This window comes from Pseudophryne corroboree, chromosome 4, assembly GCF_028390025.1.
Source record: "Pseudophryne corroboree isolate aPseCor3 chromosome 4, aPseCor3.hap2, whole genome shotgun sequence".
Taxonomy (NCBI): Eukaryota; Metazoa; Chordata; class Amphibia; order Anura; family Myobatrachidae; genus Pseudophryne; species Pseudophryne corroboree.
The window spans coordinates 360,043,673-360,068,741 of record NC_086447.1 but is presented as its reverse complement, the minus strand read 5'-3'; the positions used below and the strand labels follow the sequence as shown (position 1 = coordinate 360,068,741).

At 45.3% G+C, this 25,069-nt stretch overlaps 1 protein-coding gene across 1 annotated transcript in view; it reads right to left on the bottom strand.

The window, feature by feature from the left end:
- The window catches only part of LOC134910911 (putative nuclease HARBI1), a 68,505-nt gene that overhangs the window by 13,921 nt on the left and 29,515 nt on the right, over positions 1–25,069 (bottom strand). The window contains exon 5 of the mRNA XM_063919298.1: positions 22,294–22,438. Coding sequence (XP_063775368.1) covers positions 22,294–22,438 — 145 coding nt within the window. The remainder of the gene's footprint in view (positions 1–22,293; positions 22,439–25,069) is intronic.

The window sequence follows — 25,069 nt, the reverse complement described above, 5'->3', positions numbered from 1 at the left end:
ATTAAGCCTGGAGATGGCATAAGGAAGTGATAAACCAGTGATAAGTGCAAGATGATAAACGCACCAGCCAACAATCAGCTCCTAACTATTAATTTACATATTGGAGCTGATTGGCTTGTGCGTTTATCACCTTGGACTTATCGCTGGTTTATCACTTCCTTATGCCAGGTTAATACATCTGCCCCATTATGCTGAAACATGACTAAAACAGCACTTAATAAACTGACTGCTTCCAAACCCCAGGAAGATGCAAGCCTGCATGATATTTGTATGTTAAAGGCCAGGTAACTTTTGAAAGGGCAAACAGCATGAAATTGAAAATTATTCATAGATTTATTAAAGCTATTACAGCAAAATACATTTATGAATTTGCGCATTATTTAAAATAATAAATACTTCATGCATGCACAACCCACAGCTTATCTGTCTTTACAAATCTGTCAAGGCTGATGCTGCGGAGAGAGTTTAATACAACATACACTAGAAAATGCTTGGTCAGAATTCTAAAGATTATTTTTTTTTTTTATACAAGTATGACTTCATTGTCCATTAGTGATTTTAAATATTGCTTAAATTCAAACATGCACTATTTTGTAGTACTAATATGTTTATTACTATTGTTTTGTTGCATGAGAGCTCCACATTAAGATTGATCAAAATAAGATATATGAAATTACTTAGTAATAATAACTGCCTGCCTCTAGGTCGTACAGTATTGAATATCTCAATCCCAAGGCCACTATGCCATTTATAAACCTGCAACTCTCAAACGTAAAATTCTACGCACATTTACAATCCAATTCTGAGTCAAAACAATCCCCAAAACTGGCACATTCCAGTTTATTCTTCAAACACCCCCAGTTTCAAATAAGCAAGACATTCTTGCCAGCATTGGGACTAAAATTGATTATATCAAGTCTCTCCCTCACCTATGTCCACTGTCGGACTGGGGCATGTAGGGCCCACCAGGGGAATGCAGTGGTGGGGGCCTGTATTAGGGGTGTGGCCAGTCTGCAGAGGGGGTGTGGACTGCCACCTCATTGGTTTGACTAACCATTAGAGAGTGCAACATCTGAGCCCCATCATAAATATATACAGTAAATTCAGCTGCTGCATGCATGATAAGGTACCAGATTCATAACAGATTCATAACAGCAATGCACTGTAGAAAATACACCATAGCCCAGTATAAGGTAACATATGTATAATTCAAGTGCACAGTCTGGAACCTGATCCTTAGAGCAGAAGGTGGGGCCCCAGGCAGTAGAGCCCACCGGTGGTTTTCCCTGTACCCCTGTGGGCCAGTCCAAGCCTGCCTATGGCCAATGGTCAACAACCACAACAGACAAAGTATCTGTATGACTATCAGTATGAAACTTGTATATTTTCCTTAGTAATACTAGGCAGTAATAATAAGCACTTTTCTACTGGAGTTTATCTATGAGTTTTAATTTGACTTCAATTGGCAAAGGGCAGAAGGTAACACATTGCTCCAGAAGAGTTAGCAACACCTGACTTTGATTAGTTAAAGACTAGTGAGTGAATGGAACTACACATGATCATATCCAGTCATATGACATCTTATTTGGATAAGTACACTTCCGGAGAACTATGTCACATAATGTGATATGGTATGGGTTTCCTTCTCCTTTAAGAAGAGATTATTTTATTTTAGTGAATAGCTTCTCAGCAAAATCTTGTGATTTTTCAGCTTTTGTAGCCACCTCTGTGCTGATGACACCCAGCTCTACCTTTCGTTCCCTGACCACTATCCATTTACCCTATTCTATGTATCCAACTGCCCCCTTGTGTCCCACCTTTTTTCAAATTTAAAACGTACAAAGCTGAGCCAGTTATTTTTCTCCATGTTAATGTCACCATTGATCCCACAGTTGACAACATCACACTCTACACTGTCCCCAAGGCCCACTGCTTTGTAGTCATCCTTGACTCTGTCCTCAGCTTCAGCCGGGACTGAGAGAGATCAGGCAATGCTACTAGTGGGTGTAACAAAATATGTGGTGTTGTGGCCATGGGCCAATGGAAATATCAGGGCCCTCTTTATATGCTGTGCCACATGCTAAGTTCTTAGATCATACCCATATCCTATCAAAGTCCTGTCACCTCCTCCTCTACAACATTACCAACTTACAGTATGCCCCTTCTTCACCATAAAGTAATAAAAGCTCTCATACACTCACTCATTATTTCCTGACTTGAATATTGTAACCCCTCCTTTATAGGTAATGGAGTGTGCTCCTATGCTATCTATGATTTGCATTTACTGAGGCATTTAGCCCGTAACAGCCGCACCCGCTGCACCAGCGGTAGTTACGCCTATTCTTTACTAAGATGTCCACCGACCGCACTACTGGAATTTTGACTGCCAGAGTATTATCAGATGGTCCTCTGTATGTTCCACTCCCTCTCCGCTATCTGCTGTTCTTACTGTGAGAATGGCTGTACATTGTCATAATACAATAAACCTTAACTCCTGGTATGCATACCATTGTGTATTAACATTATACATGATTATATATTTTACTATTTTTTTTTCAATAATATACATATTGTAAATTATCAGTGTTCTTTTAAAAAAGGTAACACCCATAGAGGTAACTGCTGCTGGGGGCCTGGGTTGCATCCAGGGTTCACTGCTCCCCCTGCATCCAGTCATGCAGCACTGTCTGTAAGTCACACCCACAAAACAAAACTAGCTATTGTGGTGCTGCCTGCCCTGTTGGGAGGAGGTGGACCGAGGGGCAACAATGAGGCACATGTTCCAAGGTCCCCTCTTTGAGGCACTATCTTCCCCACAAGCGTGCATTTGCCTGCTGCTATTATGCACGGCAGAGTAAGAATAATGGGGACAAGCTGGACAAGGAAATAGGGCAGGCTGGAGAGGAGAGGGGATGAGCTAGATTAGAAGTAAGAGTGCAGGCCAGATGACATGGGGCTGGCTAGAGAGAGGTCAGAGGAGAGTGGGTAGGCTGATAGGAGAGGGTGTGAGCCAGATGAAAGGGGGCAGGATGGACTTGCAGAAGAGTGGGCCAGACAATGAGCAAGGGGAGCTGTATGTGTAGCAGGACTGGGTTATAGGAGAAGAGAGAGGGTTTGCTGGGTGGTGACTCAGGAGGGAGACCTGCAATGGGCAAGGGGGATTAGCAAAGAGCATGGATTAACTGGGGATAGAGAGGGAGAGCAACAGGGAACAGGGGGCTTACAGGAGAATAGAGAGCGTTAGCTGGGGAGAGAGGGACAGCAGCATGAGGGTTGCACCCAGAACAGAGAGGGTTAGCGCGGGGGGGGGAGGGGGGCAATAAGCAGGAAAATAGAGGGAGACATGAGAGGACCTCCCTCCCTTAAGTAAGGAAGGAGCAGGTGGTTCAGGATGGAGTAGAGAGCGCATGGAACAAAGAAGAGCTAAGTGGATAATGCTGTTTGGTTGTGAGAGGTAAAGTCTTGGGTGGCATAACATGCAGCTGCTGTTGATCCGATGTGCCAGGTTAGAGTATGGTGGGGGTACACCAGCAGACCAAGTTTTAAGATTAGAGTGTGTTTGCATTAGTGTATAGTGTATACAGTTTTGTCTTTTATTAGATCTACACTGTCATCCCCCACCACCACCTCTGCATCATTCTGGTGGAGCGCTCTGCAGGCTCTCAAAATTTTTACCATGGAGCCAACAAAAGTCTAGCTATACCCCTGGTCACACCATAACAAATTTATCCACACATACGTCTCATATGCAGAGGAGCAAAAATGTCTGCCTCCGGAGTCTGGGCACTGGAAGGAGGGGAAGTGCAAGCTAAAGTCCCCTAAGAGAGGCTGGTTGTGTGGATCCAAAGATGACAGGCTAATAGTGGGCCCTGCAGCACCTATAAAACTACTCTCAAGCTGTTTCTTATTCAAAGGCAGACATCTGCCTAGGAATAAGAAGTAGTTTGCAGACATGAACAGTCTTCCTTTCAGATGGGGCCTGTGCACCAGTATCCCCTGACCACCCCTGATGGTGGCCCTGGATTTATTAAAGAAATGAACACTTTTGCAGTAGGTGAAATTGTTCCCTCTATTCATTTCCTCTCTCGAGACAATGTGTCCAGTGGGCAGTGGCAGTGGTGAGGGACATGCCTAGGGGTGGCACTTGTTTGGGGGCAACACTTGGATGCTTGTGTTTATACTGTCAGCCCAAAATGTACCAGTAATTGAATATTTATTTTTTATTATTATTATTAATAATTACCAGTTATTTATATAGGCCCTCATTCCGAGTCGTTCGCTCGGTATTTTTCATCGCATCGCAGTGAAATTCCGCTTAGTACGCATGCGCAATATTCGCACTGCGACTGCGCCAAGTAATTTTACAATGGAGATAGTATTTTTACTCACTGCTTTTTCATCGCTCCGGCGATCGTAGTGTGATTGACAGGAAATGGGTGTTACTGGGCGGAAACAGGCCGTTTTATGGGCGTGCGGGAAAAAACGCTACCGTTTCCGGAAAAAACGCAGGAGTGGCCGGGGAAACGGGGGAGTGTCTGGGCGAACGCTGGGTGTGTTTGTGACGTCAAACCAGGAACGACAAGCACTGAACTGATCGCAGATGCCGAGTAAGTGTGGAGCTACTCTGAAACTGCTAAGTAGTTTGTAATCGCAATATTGCGAATACATCGTTCGCAATTTTAAGATGCTAAGATACACTCCCAGTAGGCGGCGGCTTAGCGTGAGCAACTCTGCTAAAATCGCCTTGCGAACGATCAACTCGGAATGAGGGCCATAGTGCACACATATTCCGCAGCGCTTTACAGAGAATATTTGACCATTCACATCAGTCCCTGCCCCAGTGGAGCTTACAATCTATAGTCCTTGCCACATGTACACGCACACACATTCATGCTAGGGTTAATGTTTGTGGGGAGCCAATTAACCTACCAGTATATTTTTGGATTGTGGGAGGAAACCCACGCAAGTACAGGGAGAATATACAAACTCCACACAGCTATGGCCATGGTGGGAATCGAACCCATGACCTCTGCTGTGAGGCAGTAATGCTAACCATTACACCATCCGTACTGCCCGACACTGCATTGTACCATATGCCATCTTGAATGGAGTGTAAATGGGTAGGACATGCACATACTGCCCCTACAAGTTGTCCTATTTAGTAAATATGTACACATAACAATAATTTCTCTTACGTGCTTGGGGATACTGGGAATCCATTTAGTACCATGGAGTCTAGCATTGAGCACTTTAAGAATTTGATAGTGAACGCTGGCTCCTCCCTCGATGCCTCTCCTACCAGACTCAGTTTATAAAATGTGCCCGGAGAAGCCAGTCACGTCGAGCGTACATTCCCGCAGCACGCCGCCCCCCCTAACAGAGCCAGAAGAATGAAGAGTGGTGAGTACCAATATGGCGGCACGAGGGTACGGAGATGCACAGATTCTATGTGGGGCGGCTGGGTCTCCAGACTCAGTACATAGTGCGGACGCACCGCTTCTGAGCGAGCGAACTGAGCCTAAGTACACTACGGGTGTACACAGTACCCAGACTGGCATCACAGACTTAAAGGGCGGCTGACTCCATTTTAAGCACTAAACTTACCTCAGCCAGTATAAAAAAGTGCGGGAAGACCGCGTCGCATTGAAGGGTCGAGGCTTCACTATGAGTGGATCCAGCAGCTCGCCAGCGCCAGGGAAGCACAGCTCCTCCGGGGAGACTCCAGATTACCTCAGCAGTACCAGGGGGTCATAGCAGGAGGGGAGCGCTTACTAGTGTACTGGGTACTTAGTCTGCAACCAGGCTAAGTTTGTCATTAGCACTAAGGGCGCCGTGTGCTGGCTCCATACTATCTCTGTGTCTCTCTGGAAGGGTTCTTTGTGGGTTAATTGTGCATTTAACCTGTGTGTGTGTGTGTGTGTGTGTGTGTGTGTGTGTGTGTGTGTGTGTGTGTGTCACTGTCCCAGTATGTCAGACAAAGAGTGTATTTCACGTAAGGCACAGTGTTCCTCTTCTCCAGGGGGTTTACTGCATTGTACTCAGTGCAGTATACCCTTCCAGGCTAGCGGGGCAGAGCCAGCTTGGCTGGATTCTATTAGGGGAATGATTTCCAATATTTCTTCTAAATTGTCCTGCAATGAGAAAGAGACGCAATACTTAAGACAATCGTTAGTTTATGAACAGAGATTAAGTACCCACACCAGCGTCTCAGTCCCCTGCCATTTGTCCGCAAAAACGTCCTTTGGCCCATATCCTGCAGTCTGATGATGACGTGTCAGGCATGGAGAAGGGGGAGGTGGACTCAGAGGTGGGGGAGGCTACTTTGTCACAGGGAATAGAGGCTCTCATATAAACTATCAGAGAAGTTCTGCATATCCCTGATAAGGTAACAGAAGAGACTGAGGAATCTTAATTTAATATAAAAAAGAAATCCTCAGCCACTTTTCCTGTGTCAAAAGAACCGTGTGTTAATCCTGATAGGAAGTTTCAAATCCCTAAAAGGTTGATATCATCTTTTCCTTTTCCTCCTGAGGATAGGAAAAAATTGGAAAATCCACCGATAGTGGATGCATCAGTATCCAGGTTGTCACAGAAAATTGTATTGCCTGTCCAGAGTGCAGCCTCCCTAAAAGACATGGCTGATCGTAGAATTGAGAATACACTAAAATCTTTGTATACAGCTGTTGGGTGGCCCAGAGACCCACTATAGCATGTGGGTGGATTACTAAGGCCATGGTCGGGTAACCTAATTAAGCGGTTAGGTACCTTACCTCAGGGGGAGATAATTTTACTCCTGCAACATATGCAGGACTCTGCGAATGTTATGGTGGAAGCCATAAAAGAAATAGGCTTGCTTAATGCATGCACCACTGCTATGACAGTGTCAGCACGCAGAGGCTTATGGCTACGCCACTGGACTGCTGATGCGGACTCCAGGAAAGCTGTGGAAGGCCTATTCTCCACAGGAAAGGCCTTATTTGGAGATGAACTAGACAAATGGATCTCTAAAGCTACTGCGGGTATGTCCACATCTCTTCCTTCTGCAGCTCCCCCAACCAGGAAGGCCTACTCAGGACCTAATCTACAGTCTTTTCAGACTGCCAAGTTTAAGGCAAAACTAGAATTTCTTCTACAACCACCAGAGGCGCTAGAGGTAAACCACAAAAACCAGCAACTGCCAGTTCACAGGAACAGAGCTCAAGCTCTGCTTCCTCAAAGCCCTCAGCATGACGTTGGACAGCGATGCCTGGAGGACTGGCAGGTGGGAGCCCAACTAAAAATTTTCAGTCACATCTGGACAACATGCCAGGATTCCTGGGTCATACATCTTATTTCCCAGGGCTACAGACTGGAGTTTCAAGAGCTCCTACCAACAGAGTCTTCTAATCAGGCTTACCAGTTTCACAGGAAGCAAGTGTAACCTTAAAGGACGCCATTCAAAAACTGGTACAGGTTATTGTTCCAGTTCCACCTCATCTGCAAAACAAGGGATATTATTCCAACTTGTTTGTAGTACTGAAACTGAACGGTTCGGTAAGACCGATTTTGAACCTCAAGTCGTTGAACCCGTACTTATGAGTGTTCAAATTTAAGATGGAGTCTCTAAAAGCAGTGATCTCTGGTCTGGAAGAGGGGGAATTCGTAATGTCTCTGGATATCAAGGATGCATACCTTCACATTCCAATCTGGCCGCCTCATCAGACTTATCTATGGTTTGTACTGCAGGACTTCCACTATCAGTTCCAGACCTTGCCATTTGGTCTCTCCACGGCACCGAGAGTGTTCACCATGGTGATGGCAGAGACAATGTTTCTACTCCGCAAACAGGGAGTGAACATAATTCCGTACCTGGATGATCTTCTGATAAAGGCACCGTCCAGGGAGCGGTTGTCGGACAGCATTGGCCTCTCAACTAGGCTACTCCTGGATCTCGTATGGATTCTGTACTTACCAAAATCTCACCTGGAACCGACGCAGAGGCTTCCTTTCCTGGGAATGATACTGGACACAGAGTCTAAGAAAGTGTTCCTTCCCTCGGAGAAGACTATGGTAATCCAGTCGATGGTTTGGGCTGTACTGAAGCCAACCCGGATCTCGGTGCATCTGTGCATTCGCCTTCTGGGGAAAATGGTGGCCTCCTACGAGGCGATTCAGTATGGAAGGTTTTATGCAAGGCGCTTCCAGCTGGATCTGTTGGACAAATGGTCCGGATTGCATCTTCACATGCACCAGTGGATCTGTCTGTCGCCAAGAGCCAGAATCTCCCTTCTGTGGTGGCTACTTCTCACCTCGTCGAGGGTCGGAGGTTCGGGATTCAGAATTGGATTCTGCTAACCACAGATGCAAGCATCAGAGGTTGGGGAGCAGTCACCCAGGGGGTGCAGTTTCAAGGAAGATGGTCAAGTCAGTAAATCATCCTTCCAATAAACATCTTGAAACTCAGGGCAATCTACAATGCCCTGCTGCAGGTCTCATCTCTACTTCAGAATCAGGCTATTCAAGTCCAGTCGGACAATGTAATGGCGGTAACGTACATACACCGACAGGATGGAATGAAAAGCAGAGCAGCAATGTGAGAGGTATCAAGAATTCTCCTCTGGGCGGAAAAACACGCCGTGGCATTGTTGTCGGTCTTTATTACGGGAGTAGACAACTGGGAAGCAGACTTCCTCAGCAGACACGACCTGCACCCGGAGGAGTGGGACCTCCACCCGGAGGTGTTCCAGTGGTTGACAAGTCAGTGGGGATATCACAGATCGACATGATGGCCTCTTGACACAACAAGAAGCTCCAGCGGCATTGTTCCAGGTCGAGAGACCACAAGCAGTGGCGGTAGACGCTCTGACAACTCCGTGGGTCTACCAGCTGGTGTACGTGTTTCCTTCACTTCCTCTGATCCCAAGAATTCTAAAGAGAATAAAAAGGGAAAAGGTTCAAGCAATCCTCATTGCTCCGGACTGGCCTCGAAGGGCCTGGTTACGTTTAATGGCATGGAAGTAGAACAGCTGATTCTAGCCAGGAGAGGGAATCCTGACAACGTCATCCCAACTATGATCCAAGCCAGGAAGGGGGTTACACCTAAAAATTACCACCGCATATGGAAGAAATATGTCTCTTGGTGTGAGAGCAGACAATATTCTGCGATGGAATTTTATCTGGGATGTCTCCTGCTTTTTTTGCAGTCGGGAGTGGATGTGGGCCTATGCCTAGGCTCCATTAAAGTTCTGCACATCCAGCCTCACTTTGTGCCTCCCATGGCACCTTGGGATCTCAATTTGGTGCTGCAGTTCCTCCAATTGGTTTGGTTTGAACCATTACAGGAGGTTGACGTAAAGTACCTTACGTAGAAGACCGTCACACTGTTGGCCTTGGCTTCAGCTAGACGTGTTTCAGAGCTAGGGGCTTGTCTCACAAGAGTCTCTCCTTAATTTTCCATGAGGACAGAGCTAAACTCAGAACTCGTCAGCAACTTCTTCCTAAGGTGGTGTCCACGTTCACATCAACCAACCTATTGTGGTTCTGGCTGTTACGAACACCTCTGCTACTTCAAAGTCTTTGGATGTTGTGAGGACCTTGAAGGTGTACGTAAAGAAGACAGCTTGTCACAGGAATTCTGACTCGCTGTTCGTTCTCTATGATCCCAATAAAATTGGGTGTCCTGCTTCAAAGCAGTCTATTGCACGCTGGATCAGGCTCACTATCCAGCATGCTTATTCCACGGCAGGACTGCCGGTTCCAAAATATGTACAGGTCCACTCTACTAGGTCAGTGGGTTCTTCTTGTGCGGCTGCCCGGGGTGTCTCGGCTTTACAGCTCTGCCGAGCAGCTACTTGGTCAGGTTCGAACACATTTGCAAACTTTTACAAGTTCGATACTTTGGCCTCTGAGGACCTTCAGTTTGGTCAATCAGTTCTGCAGGAACCTCAGCACTCTCCCACCCAGTTTGGGAGCTTTGGTACTTCACATGGTACCCCAAGGATGTAAGAGAAAATATGATTTTAATTACCTACCGGTAAATCCTTTTCTCGTAGTCCGTAGGGGATACTGGGCGCCCGCCAAGTGCTTCGTTCTTCCTGCACTGTTACTTGATAATGTATTCTGGTTTGTTCAGTTGTTGCTGTTCCTTTCAAGTTTGGTTAGCATGGCTTTCCTATTGTTCTGTGTGCTGGTTCGTAATCTCACCACTTTCCTTATCTATCCTTCTCTCAAAGTATGACCGTCTCCTCGGGCAGTTTCCTAGACTGAGTCTGGTAGGAGGGGCATAGAGGGAGGAGCCAGCACACACTATCAAATTCTTAAAGTGCCCAAGGCTCCTAGTGGACCTGTCTATACCCTATGAAACTAAATGGATTCCCAGTATCCCCTATGGACTACGAGAAAAGGATTCACTGGTAGGTAATAAAAATCCTATTTTAAACAAAAAATGTCATAGTGGCTTTTTTATTATTCTATTAACTTGGCTATCAGCAAATGAGATCTTGTAACCAATCAATAAAAATAATAAAAATTAGGGGGGGGGGGCTTACTGTTTTACCTAGGGGCGCCTAACCTCTAAGTCTGCCCTTACCAGTGTGTAGAATTTTGGGACAGTTCCCATAAACTGTCCTGCCAAAATCTGGATGATTGGTGGGTTATTATATATACAGTAAAATCACATACATACACATAACACCTCTTTCTTAGGGGTCTATTCAATTGATGTTGGATCCTTTCCAACAGAAAGGATCCGACAGTTCAGTATTCAATTTGAGGCCAACTCCGACAGGTTTTGTCTGTTTCCGACAATGTCAATATGACTTTTTTTAAAGTCGGATTGACATTATCGAAAACGGGACTAAAACCTGTTGGATATGGCCGAAAATCCGACAAAACATGTGGATCCGCGGCTAATCCGCCGATCCATGTGTTTTCTGACAAGTCGAAAGAACGGCAGCCCCATTGAATAGGTCGAATAATGATTCAACCTAAAAATGTTGGAAACTGCTGTCTTTCCAAATAGACGGCAGGTCCGACTAGAATTGAATAGACCCCCTAGACTGTAGTGTTGTGCTGTGGGGGTGAATACGTAACTGGTATATCTTTCACCTTTCTCTATTCTTTGCAGTTCCTCCATCTGAATCATACAGTTATTATAGAAGGGGGATGTTCAGGTACTTTGCTCTAATCCCAGGTAGATGAATTAGAAATCCTTGTGGAAAATGAATGCCCTCTGTGTAGATTAGGATTTTTATATACAGATTTCTAAATATAAAATTGTGTGACTTTTATATGTTTAACAAGTGGTCCCTTATGACAGGTGTCAATCCCTATTATATGGGACAACATATGTGACCATTAAAGGGTTACAACAGCTGTCCCTGCACTAGAGCAGTATTAAATTGCGCAGGTAGTTTAGTATTGCAACTTGCTGCATGTCAGATCCATAAATATAACCATTAAACTTGCTGTTACTAAATGTTGCTTTCAGACATGCATCTAAATCCTGTGTTTGTATCACGTGAACGCTCATCAACCAGGGATTACTACATGACTACATGTGTGAAAGGACACAACCCTGGAGTAAGCCCGGGGTCCCCGACCAGGGTCACGGAGCTGAGACCCGGGAATTTGCTGGCTGCTGGACCCGGCATATTCCCGGGTCACATGTCTAAAAAGGGTATAAGCAGTAAGCTTACCATACAATCCCTTTAAACCAGGACATTCATGAATTACACAGGTTCTGTGGCTGGCTGACTGCAAACCTGCATTTCACCTGGTTTTAAGCAGCTAGAGAACCTGTGTAATGAATCCATGAGTGTCCATGTTTAAAGGGATGGTACGGTAAGCCTAAATATGACAGAGCCGTAACTAGACTTTTTGGTGCCCTCTGCAGGAGAGAGAATTAGCGCCCCCTCCCCCCCATTTTTCCAATAGGGATATAAGGCGCATGCTGCGTGGGGAAGGAGCATGACAAGAGAGAGCCCATGCAAGAAAATGGATTTGGACCAAATCCCCTTTATACCACATTCATGCACTTACCTTGAGAGCCTGTTGTTATTCAGTTACAATACCCTTTATTAAATAACTCTTTAAATATACTGCCATACCCAGGATTCAAATCTATAACCTGTTGAATTCTAATCAAACACCCTACTCATTGAGCTATCCTGCATAAAAACAATGATCACTATATTGAGTTCATGAATGTTGTATACAGTAGGTATTAGCGACAGAAGGAGACAGGGGTGGTCAGCCTGGAGATGCTGGGCTTTAGAAAGGGGGGAAGCTGCAAGTGAAAGTAATTAAAAGAGAGCATTGACAAGTGTCACCAACAGCGCCCCCTACCCTGCAGCGCTATGTGCGGTGCCCCCTCCGCACACACCTACACAGTTACGGCCCTGATATATGATTAGTGTAAAATGGTTGAACCTGTTACTGCGTTGACCACATTCATGCTTTCTGGGCAGCCATGACTGAATAAATTACAAATCGTCTTGTTCCCTGATATGTACAGTTTTATTTTAGATGGCTTTCCATTTGAATGTTTGATGTTGCAACCTAAATTTTATTATATGAGTGGTCAGTTAGAAAGCTTACTTATTCATTATTAATAATAACATTAAAGTGACTGTGAACCATCTGGCAGCAGAGATACCAGTACTGAGGATGTGGGAGAGTGAAGGGGTTAAGTTTAGGTCCCCAGTTTTCTGGCATTGGGAGGAAGTGATTGCTTACACCTGCAATCTACCTTCAGCTCATTCTCCATACAGCTCTCACCTGCTCTGGGGCTAATAGGAAACAATCCATCATATTTTGGTCCAGGAATCTCATCAGGCAGTGTCAGGCGGCTGTATATTTATCAACAGTCACTGAAGCAATTTCCCTTTCTCTTTGTCCTGTCTAATCAATATATAGCAGCTCAATATGAAAATTAATATTGTCAGTGTAGGAGCACAGTAAAGTGTTCAGCAATATGCAGCCTGCTGGGTCTGTTTCAAGACAGGTAGAGGGGATATAGTATTAACATGCACCTAAGAAACAGACTATACACACAGGCACACACAGTGGGTTTGTGGCTTCAAGAATAAAGTACAAGGATGCAGACTAGTTATTAAACAGAATCAGAAAGTTTCCAAAAAGCATGCACAGTAGGAATACACAGCTATCCTGGACTTATAAATAAAGCATATAAGCTCAATGGATATTCAGCGCTCCAAGTGAGATGGATGACAATGAAAATAGAGTTTACCCTTGCCTGACGGATGAATAGTGCCTGATCTTTTAGTATGAACTAGCACACGCATCTATTGGAAAAGGTTCCTATTTCACCTCATTCCCCAAATCAAATTGTTTTTTCAGCTGCAAATTATTTATTTGTAAGTTTTTAATCTGCAGAAGAAAAACACAGAGCTGGCTCCGTAACCTGTGTCTTGGACACTAAAAAGGTATTTGGCTGTCGCACTACTCAACTTTGTCTTTGCTGAAAACCCATCATTCTATAGACAGATGCATGGCATCATCTTCTTAAACAGGTTATTTGTTTTAGATATGAGTGCGGTGAATGATAAGTGTTCCATTAGTCTGACATTGCATACTCTAAAGAACATTTGTGATTGCCGTTGCCAAAGTAGATTTGGAACCACTTTTAGGTTTTTGTTTTATTGTAGATGACAGGTGTTTTCTTTTTCTCTTTCTTTTTTTTAAGATGAATCAATTAATAGAAGCGAACAACACTGATAAAATGAAAAATGCTACTCTGAATGTAAAAACTCCCCCCTAGGGTAATTAGGTATGCAGACGATAGATCGCCAATGTATTGGCCGACGGTTAATATGTTGACAACATACGGTTGACATGCATTGGGTCAAAAGGTACAAAAGGTCAACAGATGAAAGGTCGACAGTGCTTAAGGACAACCTTACAATTAAGGTTCAAAAAGGGTTGAGATTGTCTAAAGGATAAAAAAAGGGGCAGACTAGATGGGCCAAGAGGTTCTTGTCTGCCGTCAAATTCAATGCTTATATGTAACAGGCAAAAAAAAGGTTGACAGGTTCAAAAGGTCAACAGTGACAATGGTCAATGCACAGATGGTCGACATGGTTTTTGGGGGTTTTCACATGTGTTCATAACATTTACTTGATTTACTATCTACGTGGATATCTATTGGAAATAGTAACCTGTTGCAAGCAGAGCCGAGCAAGTCACCATGCCAAAAGCGTGTGCAAGCAAAGCGCACACGCTTTTTTTTCACACAAAAAAATCAAAACAAAAAATACGTTGACCATTTTTGTGGTGACTATTTTTGTGTTGACCTTTTGGCACCGTCAACCTTACCCACTGTTGACCTGTCATCTGTCAACCTAATGCACGTCAACCATAACGTTGTTGATCAATTATAGTACACCCCGTTTTAAACATGTTGATTCCTGAAGCTGTCACTTCTGAGTAGTTCATATACATTGAAGCCTTTGAGTCAATGTTTTACTTTCTTTAGGGATGTGCAGCGGCCATTTTTCGTGTTTTGTGTTTTGGTATTGGATTCGGGTCCGCGGTCGTGTTTTGGATTCGGACGCGTTTTAGCAAAACCACCCTTTCAGGTTTTGGATTCGGATGTGTTTTGGATTCAGGTGATTTTTGGAAAAAAACACAAAAACAGCTAAAATCATAGAATTTGGGGGTAATTTTGATCCTATAGTATTATTAACCTCAGTAACAATAATTTCCACTCATTTCCAGTCTATTCTGAACACCTCACACCTCACAATATTATTTTTAGTCCTAAAATTTGCACCAAGGTCGCTGGATGCCTAAGCTAAGTGACCCAAGTGGCCGGCACAAACACCTGGCCCATCTAGGAGTGGCACTGCAGTGTCAGACAGGATGGCACTTAAAAAAATAGTCCCCAAACAGCACATGATGCAAAGAAAAAAGAGGTGCAACAAGGTCGCTGGATGGCGGTCGCTGGATGGCTAAGCTAAGCGACACAAACACCTGGCCCATCTAGAATTAGACTCCAGTATCATGTTAATTATAAGGCAATATCACTGGAATTATTCGTTATAATCAATGGAATTATTGGTCCAAATCACTGGAAGAAAATGACAAAATCACTAGAATTAAAAGCCAGTATCACAGGAATTATTTGTTCTAATCAATGGTATTATTGGTCCAAATCACTGGAAGAAAATTACAAAATCAGTGGAATTAAATGGCAGTAATGTCGGGAATTATATCAAATGGCAGTACCACTGGACATATACGGAAGTGTCAGGATGGCACTTTTAAAAAAATAGTTCCCAAACAGCACATGATGCAAAGAAAAGAGAAAAAGAGGTGCACTGACACTGAGCACTGACCAGTGATTCTGAGCACTGATGATACTACTGAGCAGTGATACTGAGCACTGATGATACTACTGCGCAGTGATACTGAGAACTGACACTGAGCAGCACGATGCAGCACAAGACACTGAGCACTGACCGGTGATACTGAGCACTGATGATACTACTGAGCAGTGATACTGAGAACTGACACTTAGCAGCACGATGCAGCACAAGACACTGAGCACTGACCAGTGATACTGAGCACTGATGATACTACTGAGCAGTAATACGGAGAACTGACACTGAGCAGCACAAGACACTGAGCACTGACCAGTAATACTGAGCACTGATGATACTACTGAGCAGTGATACTTAAAACTGACACTGAGCAGCACAAGACACTGAGCACTGACCAGTGATACTGAGCACTGATGATACTACTGAGCAGTGATACTGAGCACTGATGATACTATTGAGCAGGGCCGGCTCTAGGCATGTTCGAATAGAGCGGCCGCGCAGGGCGCCACCCTTAATGGGCGCCGCGCGCTGGCGCCGCCATATTCGATGCTGGAGCCGGCCCTGTGTGTGCAGCATTGGCCCGTGTGCACTGTGCGCTATGCGCGCTGTGCCGGTGTCTAACGTCAGACGCCGGCGCCATAGTGCACACAAGTGGCCACCCGGACCCAGGCTCACTCTGACTCGCCGGCCGCCCGCCCGCCAGCACTCCCGCCCGCTCGCCAGCACACTCGGACAGGCGGACAGCAGCAGTACTCCTCCCCAGCAGCGCCGCAGGTATTGGGGGGATCCGCACTGTGGGGGCATTTCTGGCTATGGGGGGGCATTTCTGGCACTGTGGGGGGCATTGCATATCTGGCTCTGTGGGGGCATATCTGGTTCTGTGGGGGCATATCTGGCACTGTGGGTGGCATATCTGGCACTGTGGGGGGCATTTCTGGCACTGTGCGGGCATATCTGGCACTGTGGGGGCATATCTGGCTCTGTGGGTGGCATATCTGGCACTGTGGGGGGCATTTCTGGCACTGTGGGGGCATATCTGGCACTGTGGGGGCATATCTGGTTCTGTGGGGGCATATCTGGCACTGTGGAGGGCATTTCTGGCACTGTGGGGGCATATCTGGCACTGTGGGGGCATATCTGGCTCTGTGGGGGCATATCTGGCATTGTGGGGGCATATCTGGCACTGTGGGGGCATTTATCTGGCTCTGTGGGGGCATTTTTCTGGCTCTGTGGGGGCATATCTGGTTTTGTGGGGGCATTTATGTATCAGGCACTGTGGGGGCATTTATGTATCAGACACTGTGGGGGCATTTATGTATCTGGCACCGTGGGGGCATTTATGTATCTGGCACCGTGGGGGCATTTATGTATCTGGCACCGTGGGGGCATTTATGTATCTGGCATCGTGGGGGCATTTATGTATCTGGCACCGTGGGGGCATTTATGTATCTGGCATCGTGGGGGCATTTATGTATCTGGCACCGTGGGGGCATTTATGTATCTGGCGCCGTGGGGGCATTTATGTATCTGGCGCCGTGGGGGCATTTATGTATCTGGCACCGTGGGGGCAATTATGTATCTGGCACCGTGGGGGCATTTATGTATCTGGCACTGTGGGGGCATTTATGTATCTGGCACTGTGGGGGCATTTCTTGCACTGTGGGGGCATTTCTTGCACTGTGGGGGCATATCTTGCACTGTGAGGGCATTAATGTATCTGGCACTGTGGGGGCATATCTGCACTGTGGGGGCATTTATCCATCTGGAACTGTGTGGCCATTTATGTAGCTGGCACTGCTGGGGGGCATGTCACGTGTAGCTGCCACTGCTGGGGGGCATGTCATGTGTAGCTGGCACTGCTGGGGGGCATATCATGTAGTGTTCCCGCTAGGTGTCTGTGGCTGGGCAGTGTGTCTCAGTGCTCTACCTGGCGCAATGTGTCTAACGTGCTCTTATAGGAGGTTCTACCTGGTGCAATGTGTATTAGCTGCACTACTGTGTGGTGTAATGTGAATTGCCACTATAATGTGGCTACGCACCTTCCCCACGAAGTAACTCCCCTAAATTTTTGCTGCGCGCCTTCGGTGCGCACTGTCCATGCTTTAGCGTGTGGAAATGGGAACAACAAGCATTACAATATGTACATCATTTTGCCCACCTAACTTAAAAATGTGCCCTCCCTGTGATCAGCAACTGCCCTAAAAAGTGAACACTATCATGTGTAGCTGGCACTGCTGGGAGTCATGTCACGTGTAGCTGGCACTGCCGGAGGGCATGTCATGTGTAGCTGGCACTGCTGGGGGGGCGAGACCACGCCCACTTTTCCAGGAGGCCACACCCACTTTTCCAGGAGCGCGCACGCCGAAGGCGCGCGCATGGGGGGGGGGGGGCACTTTTACATTTTCTCGCTCAGGGTGCTAGTAGGCCTGGAGCCGGCCCTGCTATTGAGCAGTGATAATGAGCAGTGATACTGAGCAATGATGATACTACTGAAAACTGACACTGAGCAGCACGATGCAGCACAAGACACTGTACTAGTATTAGTGAGCAGCACAAAAGCACTCTGGAATTGTCACCCCCCAGATACCACTGTGACTGGAATGATGATGACCGATGCACAGTCACAGGACACTACTACCACAGAACCCTACAGCAGCAAGATGCAGCACAAGACACTGTACTAGTATTAGTAATGTATTACTGAGCAACACGATGCAGCACAAGACACTGTACTAGTATTAGTGAGCAGCACAAAAGCACTCTGGAATTGTCACCCCCCAGATACCACTGTGACTGGAATGATGATGATGACTGATGCACAGTCACGGGACACTACTACCACAGCACCCTACAGCAGCAAGATGCAGCACAAGACACTGTACTAGTATTACTGAGCAGCACGATGCAGCACAAGACAATGAGCACTGATACTGAGCACTGATAGCCACGTCCTCTCTGTACTCTCTATAATGCCCGAGTGAAAATGGCGACGACGCACGGCTCTTTATATGGAATCCGAATCCCGCGAGAATCCACCAGCGGGATGATGACGTTTTGCCTCGTTCTGGTTTTCCGAGTCAGGCGGGAATATCCGAGCCTGGCTCGGAACCGTGTTTTACACGTGGAGTTCGGTAGGGTTCAGTTCTCGGCGAACCAAACCCGCTCATCTCTACTTTCTATCCTGAGCATTGTGATCACTGCAGATTTAACGTAGGTAGGTTTCCACTTTTAGAATTTGTACACTTGCAGAGTTGGATGAAATGTGCCCCAGAGAAAGGTGTATTTTGATTGCAGAGGTGACCATATGAACAAGGTGCATGCAGCTCAGCAAGTGTAGCATATGTGCCATATATGCAACCGGTGTTCAACAGGAGATGTGGCATCACAGAGACACTGTAGTAGTAAATGCTAGAGCTACAGTCAGGGCCGGCTCTACCATTAGGCAGCTTTAGGCGGCTGCCTAGGGGCGCCAGCCACTGGAGGGCACCACTGAATTCATCTAGTGCAGTGGTTTTCAAACTCGGTCCTCAGGACCCCACACGGTGCATCTTTTGCAGGTAACCCAGCAAGTGCACAGGTGTATTAATTACTCAATGACACATTTTAAAAGGTCCACAGGTGGAGCTAATTATTTCACTTGCGATTCTGTGAGGAGACCTGCAAAACATGCACTGTGTGGGGTCCTGAGGACCGAGTTTGAGAACCTGTGATCTAGTGAAAAACTAAATGAAGCATGTTGTCTGTATGCAGGTTAGTAATGAACTTAAAGATGGGAGGATGAAACACAATAAGGAGCATAGAAATATATGTATTTCTGTGTGTATATATGTATGTATACACATACATTCAGAATCCCGACAGCCAGCATCCTGAATGTTAGTATGACGGTTAGGGTTAGGCTGGGGGGAGGGAGGGCTAGGGTAAAGGGTAAGGTTAATTAATTTCATTCAAATTTTGGAATTATGGTGGTCCGGATGCTGCTGGATATTCTGGCCAGTGCATCCTGTACCCAATCCCAACTGAATATCCCCCCCATATCCCATATACAGTATTATAGAGTAGATAAAGAATAGATTGCACTGAAGGAATTTTAAAGTGAAAGTACAGTATATTGTGAAAAAAGTCACAAAAACTTTAAAACTCCTTGAGAGTTGTCCCGTTTCTCTGTATATGTATAATGATGCAATTCACCCCAGCTCACCTAGTGGGCACCTGCATCTCCCGTCTGAGAGGGGCAAAAGATTTGCCTAGGGTGCCGCAAGACCTTGCACCGGCCCTGGCTACAGTACATAACTTCTACACAATATAGTAACTAACTGAACAGTGGCCCTCATTCCGAGTTGTTCGCTCGGTATTTTTCATCGCATCGCAGTGAAAATCCGCTTAGTACGCATGCGCAATGTTCGCACTGCGACTGCGCCAAGTAACTTTACTATGAAGAAAGTATTTTTACTCACGGCTTTTTCATCGCTCCGGCGATCGTGATGTGATTGACAGGAAATGGGTGTTACTGGGCGGAAACACGGCGTTTCAGGGGCGTGTGGCTGAAAACGCTACCGTTTCCGGAAAAAACGCAGGAGTGGCCGGAGAAACGGTGGGAGTGCCTGGGCGAACGCTGGGTGTGTTTGTGACGTCAACCAGGAACGACAAGCACTGAAATGATCGCACAGGCAGAGTAAGTCTGAAGCTACTCTGAAACTGCTAAGTAGTTAGTAATCGCAATATTGCGAATACATCGGTCGCAATTTTAAGAAGCTAAGATTCACTCCCAGTAGGCGGCGGCTTAGCGTGTGTAACTCTGCTAAATTCGCCTTGCGACCGATCAACTCGGAATGAGGGCCAGTGTTATTAATAACTGATCAAGACCAATTTACCATGTAAAAGGAAATTAGAATCAGAAGCAAATCCAAATTGAAAGTATTACTTAAGTTCAAATCAATGCACACATCCGCCACCGTCTCTTTTCAAAGATTAAATTGAAATCTGCTTTCTTTCTGCAGACTGAATGCTAATGTCACTGTAATAATATGAATAGATAGCAGCGGCAACATTTCTGTAGTATTAGCATTTAGCATAAAGGAGGTGCATTCAGTCAATCAAGCACAGTTTCCTGACAATTATCGTCAGATCGCATTTTACACCAGGGGCAAATGATCTTCCTCCTAACAGGTGCATAGGCATCTTTTCTTGTGGTTAGCATGGGACGCTGTTTTTGCTTTCACTCCTCCAACCCTCTTTATGTCCTCCTCAGTACAAACGGTGTAACACATTATGCATGTCCGTCAGCATGGAGACACGGACAGAGCTGAAAAAGCAACAACCACAATTTGTGGTGGGGGGGGAAAGGCTACGTTTGAGAACAGGCACATTGGACCAATTGCCAGCAAATCAAACTTTTGTCCCAATTGAACAAACATTTACACAGGCAACATCACACAGTCTCTGGGGTCAATGTAGGAGTGAATCAATTTTGTTCTAATGTTATTAACTAAATGGCCCTACACATTAAGTGATCCGCCGCCGAGCTGCCCGACGGCGTATACGGCCGGCGGGTGGGCAGTGACGGGGGAAGTGACATTTCTTCACTCCCCCCGTCACACGGCTCCATAGAAGTGCAGGCAAATATGGACGAGATCGTCCATATTAGCATGCATGCACAGCCGACGGGGCACCAGCGATGAACGAGCGCGGGGCCGTGCATCATTCATCGCTTGTGCCTCCACACTGAAAGATATGAATGGTATGTCCTTCATATCATTCATATCTTTCAGTCAGATCGACCAGTGTATAGTGCCTAAAAGTGTTAATAACATAAATTTAAAAGAAACAAAAAAAATTGTGATTTCCAACACATGCAACCAGGGGTGCAGTTAAAATGCTGGCTGTCGGGATCCTGGTGTTCAGGAAGCAGACACTGGCATACAGATAGCTGGCATTTTACCGACGGATGCCAGCCCAACACCCGCCCGGTATTTCCACTCGGTTGGTGGGTCCACACCACAAACCGAGTGGGAATAGATCCTGTGTTCGCCACCGGGCCTGAAACACATGGTAGCACTTCCACAACTGCCCTGCCTCATACAGACTCTCCAGCCACCACACTACCTACAGTAGATGTTGGGACACGCACTAAGAACAGCTATAGAGAGCGTCATACCCACCTCCTACTGAGCCCCCAAAAAGGCAAAAATAATAAAAATGTTAGTCATCTGGTGGCTGAAATATGTTATTAACAGCATTACAGTAAAGTTATTTATAAAAATAAATAAAAAAAATATAAAAATATTTTGTCTTTCAATTCTGGCATCCAACACACAATTCGTTGTACATTCATAAAAAAACACACATTTTGTCTCTTTTCTTGCATGAAAAGGTAATGTTTGTTACACTGATTACATACTGCTAGTTAATTGTATATATTATATATATATATATATATATATATATATATACTTTTTTTTGGGGGGGGCAGTAATATATATAACTGTAGTATCATGCTAATTCAGGGACTAAACATGGGACAAGTAATGGTGTTTTCCATATCTTATTAGCAACCCTAATACTATGAAGCGTGTTTTGTTTTGGAAATTTACAGAACAGACGTAATTATGTATAACAGTTTTGTCACATTGTGACTTAAAAAATAAACCAATCTAACACTGACTCTTGGGACAGTGTATAGTAGGTCTGGTCAACTTGAACATAAACTTTAGGGAGAAGGCAAAACTACCAATGTTGTGTATTATACTTACAAGTGAAAAACTGTTTATTAGTGATCGCCGACCTGCCTCCCACGGTCTATGCTCTCAGAGTCACCTGATGTTAAAAATAACCATACCTGCTAACTGGTTATTGCATAATCTGGTTGTGGAGGTCGTTGCAAGGCCAATTATGCAATAGACAACAGCAGAGCACAATGTCATACAGTTTAGATGGTGAATAAAACAAAATCCCACCAGATTTGTCAAATTACCTGAAATGACAGTTTAATAGCCCAAAACTGTGTTTTACCACTGATCTAGTGGTCTTATGCACATCATTATAGTAATGCTCAGCAGAAGTATCCAGAAGCAACAATGTGGTCAGAAGCCAGGAGCAGCAGCCATAACCAGAATTATCTGTAAGGGCAAAAACGATAGTAGTTGAATGTTATAATAAGAATAGTTACACATGTATCATCAAGAAGGAACCACAGTAATGTGTACATACCTAGAAGCTACCTAGAAGCCATCTCTCTGGCATTTGTCCTACCTCAAACTTCTCATAGAGGTATAGTCCACTACAACACTCATTATTTTTAGTTTTGCATCACACACCACCTGCACATTTATTAAATAGGCATAGGTGGTCATTCCGAGTTGTTCGCTCTGTAATTTTCTTCGCATCGCAGCGATTTTCCGCTAATTGCGCATGCGCAATGTTCGCACTGCGACTGCGCCAAGTAAATTTGCTATGCAGTTAGGAATTTTACTCACGGCATTACGCGTTTTTTTTTCTTCGTTCTGGTGATCGTAATGTGATTGACAGGAAGTGGGTGTTTCTGGGCGGAAACTGGCCGTTTTATGGGTGTGTGTGAAAAAACGCTGCCGTTTCTGAGAAAAACGCGGGAGTGGCTGGAGAAACGGGGGAGTGTCTGGGCGAACTCTGGGAGTGTTTGTGACGTCAAACCAGGAAAGAAACTGACTGAACTGATTGCAGTTGCCGAGTAAGTGTGGAGCTACTCAGAAACTGCTAAGAAGTGTCTATTCGCAATTCTGCTAATCTTTCGTTCGCAATTCACTCCCAGTAGGCGGCGGCTTAGCATGTGCAAAGATGCTAAAAGCAGCTTGCGAGCGAACAACTCGGAATGAGGGCCATAGTGTCTATTAAGGTAGATCTCTCCCCTATTCTTAGATGATCTCAGCCCAATGTGCATGTAGTCTAAAGCACTCAAGCCTTCATGCCACTGTGACTCCTGATGTAGGTGTAGGTAAATGTCTTGAAAGTTGCAATCACCTGCATTAGGTATCTGGAAAATGTGGTTTGTGATATTCCACATGCACATGGTTTTGACCAACTGCTAACAAATTTTCTGCTGCGATCAACTCTGAATTTCCCCCAGTGTCTGCTTCAAGATAACTTTTGACAGGTTCATTAAGCTTTTATGGTTGAGGCAGAACATCTGCATGCCATTAAACACTGTATTTAGGTTTAGCCACCCATGTAAGAACGTAGCCTCTGTGGTACCTCAATATTTTGCTGAGCGTGTTCTGTTTCAGTCTCCTGGATGCTTTACTTCAGTTGTTGGAATCCATAAACCCTAACATAACTTGAAAACACAGCTCCTAACCCACTTTTATCTATTTTTAAACTAGCCACATTGCTGCAGGTGGTTTGGGCTCATTATATTTGCATCATGATTAAGGGTAGGGGAATTGGAGACCTTTACACATCCAAATTGTTGTTTGCCCTTTGTGTAAGCAATTGTTAGCTGTTGTTTATGTCATTCCTCTTAAGGTAGACAGCTACAGTATATCTCTATTTTCATATTCTCCATCATTATCACACTTTAGGACTTTTAACTTCCAACCCATTTGAGTTTCCCCTAGATTCTTGAATACCACAATGTTATTTATAACTATATTCTCTGTATTCAGGAAGTAAATGTGCATCACTTTTGTCGCTTCATCTATGACAGTGGTTCCCAACCTCGGTCCTCAAGTACCCCCAACAGTTCATGTTTTCAAGGTCTCCTCACAGCATTGCAAGTGAATTAATTTGCTCCACCTGTGGGTCTTTTAAAATGTGTCAGTGAGTAATGAATACACCTGTTCAACTGCTAGGTGACCTGGAAACATGAACTCTTGGAGGTACTTGAGTGCCGAGGTTGGGAACCACTGATCTGTGAGCATCACAAAGTATCAGTTCTCTCTCAAAAATGCACAGCAGCGATCAGGTCTGAATCACCCCCAATGTGTTTTCTTACCCTTCACCCGATTTTCACATTCTGGTCTTTCTGGATTGAGTGCTTACCCTAGATGACCCAGTCTCCTATACCATAGCTTCATTGACTGGTTGGTGTCATGCATCAGAGTCTTAGCATTACTTACCAAACCAAGTGCTGTCATATCAGCTCCAAGTCTCCAATCTCATCATTGCTCTGTTCTGACTCTGTGCTGTTTCAGTAATCCTCTGTGCACTTGTGAGTCCCAGACTGCAGCTACTAATTGAACAAGTCTTACTACTGTAGTTGCTTTTTAATACACTCCTATGTCAACTGCAGTAATCCTGTTATTCTGACTCCTATTAACCCTGAACTTCCAGCTATAGACTATGGTCTCTGACATGTTTGTTTACTAACCCTGCATGCTGGCTGTGGTCATCTTGGACTTGGGGCATATTCACTATCTTTTAAATGTCACAGTTTCTACATTCCCCAGGGGATGTAGAACTTGTGACATTCATCAAACTCTAGAAAAACATTTTTTCCGGAGTTTGAACATGAAACTGTTCGCCATCCGAATTTCAGCACAAGCTGCCGCAGCCGGGCAGCCCTGCAGAAAGGTCGCGGGGAATGGTGGTGGGGCCGCGGATGCAGCAAGACCTGGCAGCCCTGGCAATAAGAGGCGGGTGGGGGAGCTGCGGCTGTGCGCTCACCTACCCGTGCTGCAAGTTCCGGTAGTGGGGTAGGGGGCCGTGGCTTCAGCTGACTTGTGCTGCCGGTGGGTAGGGGGGAGGTTACACGGGCGGTAATAAGGTGCCAGCGGGGA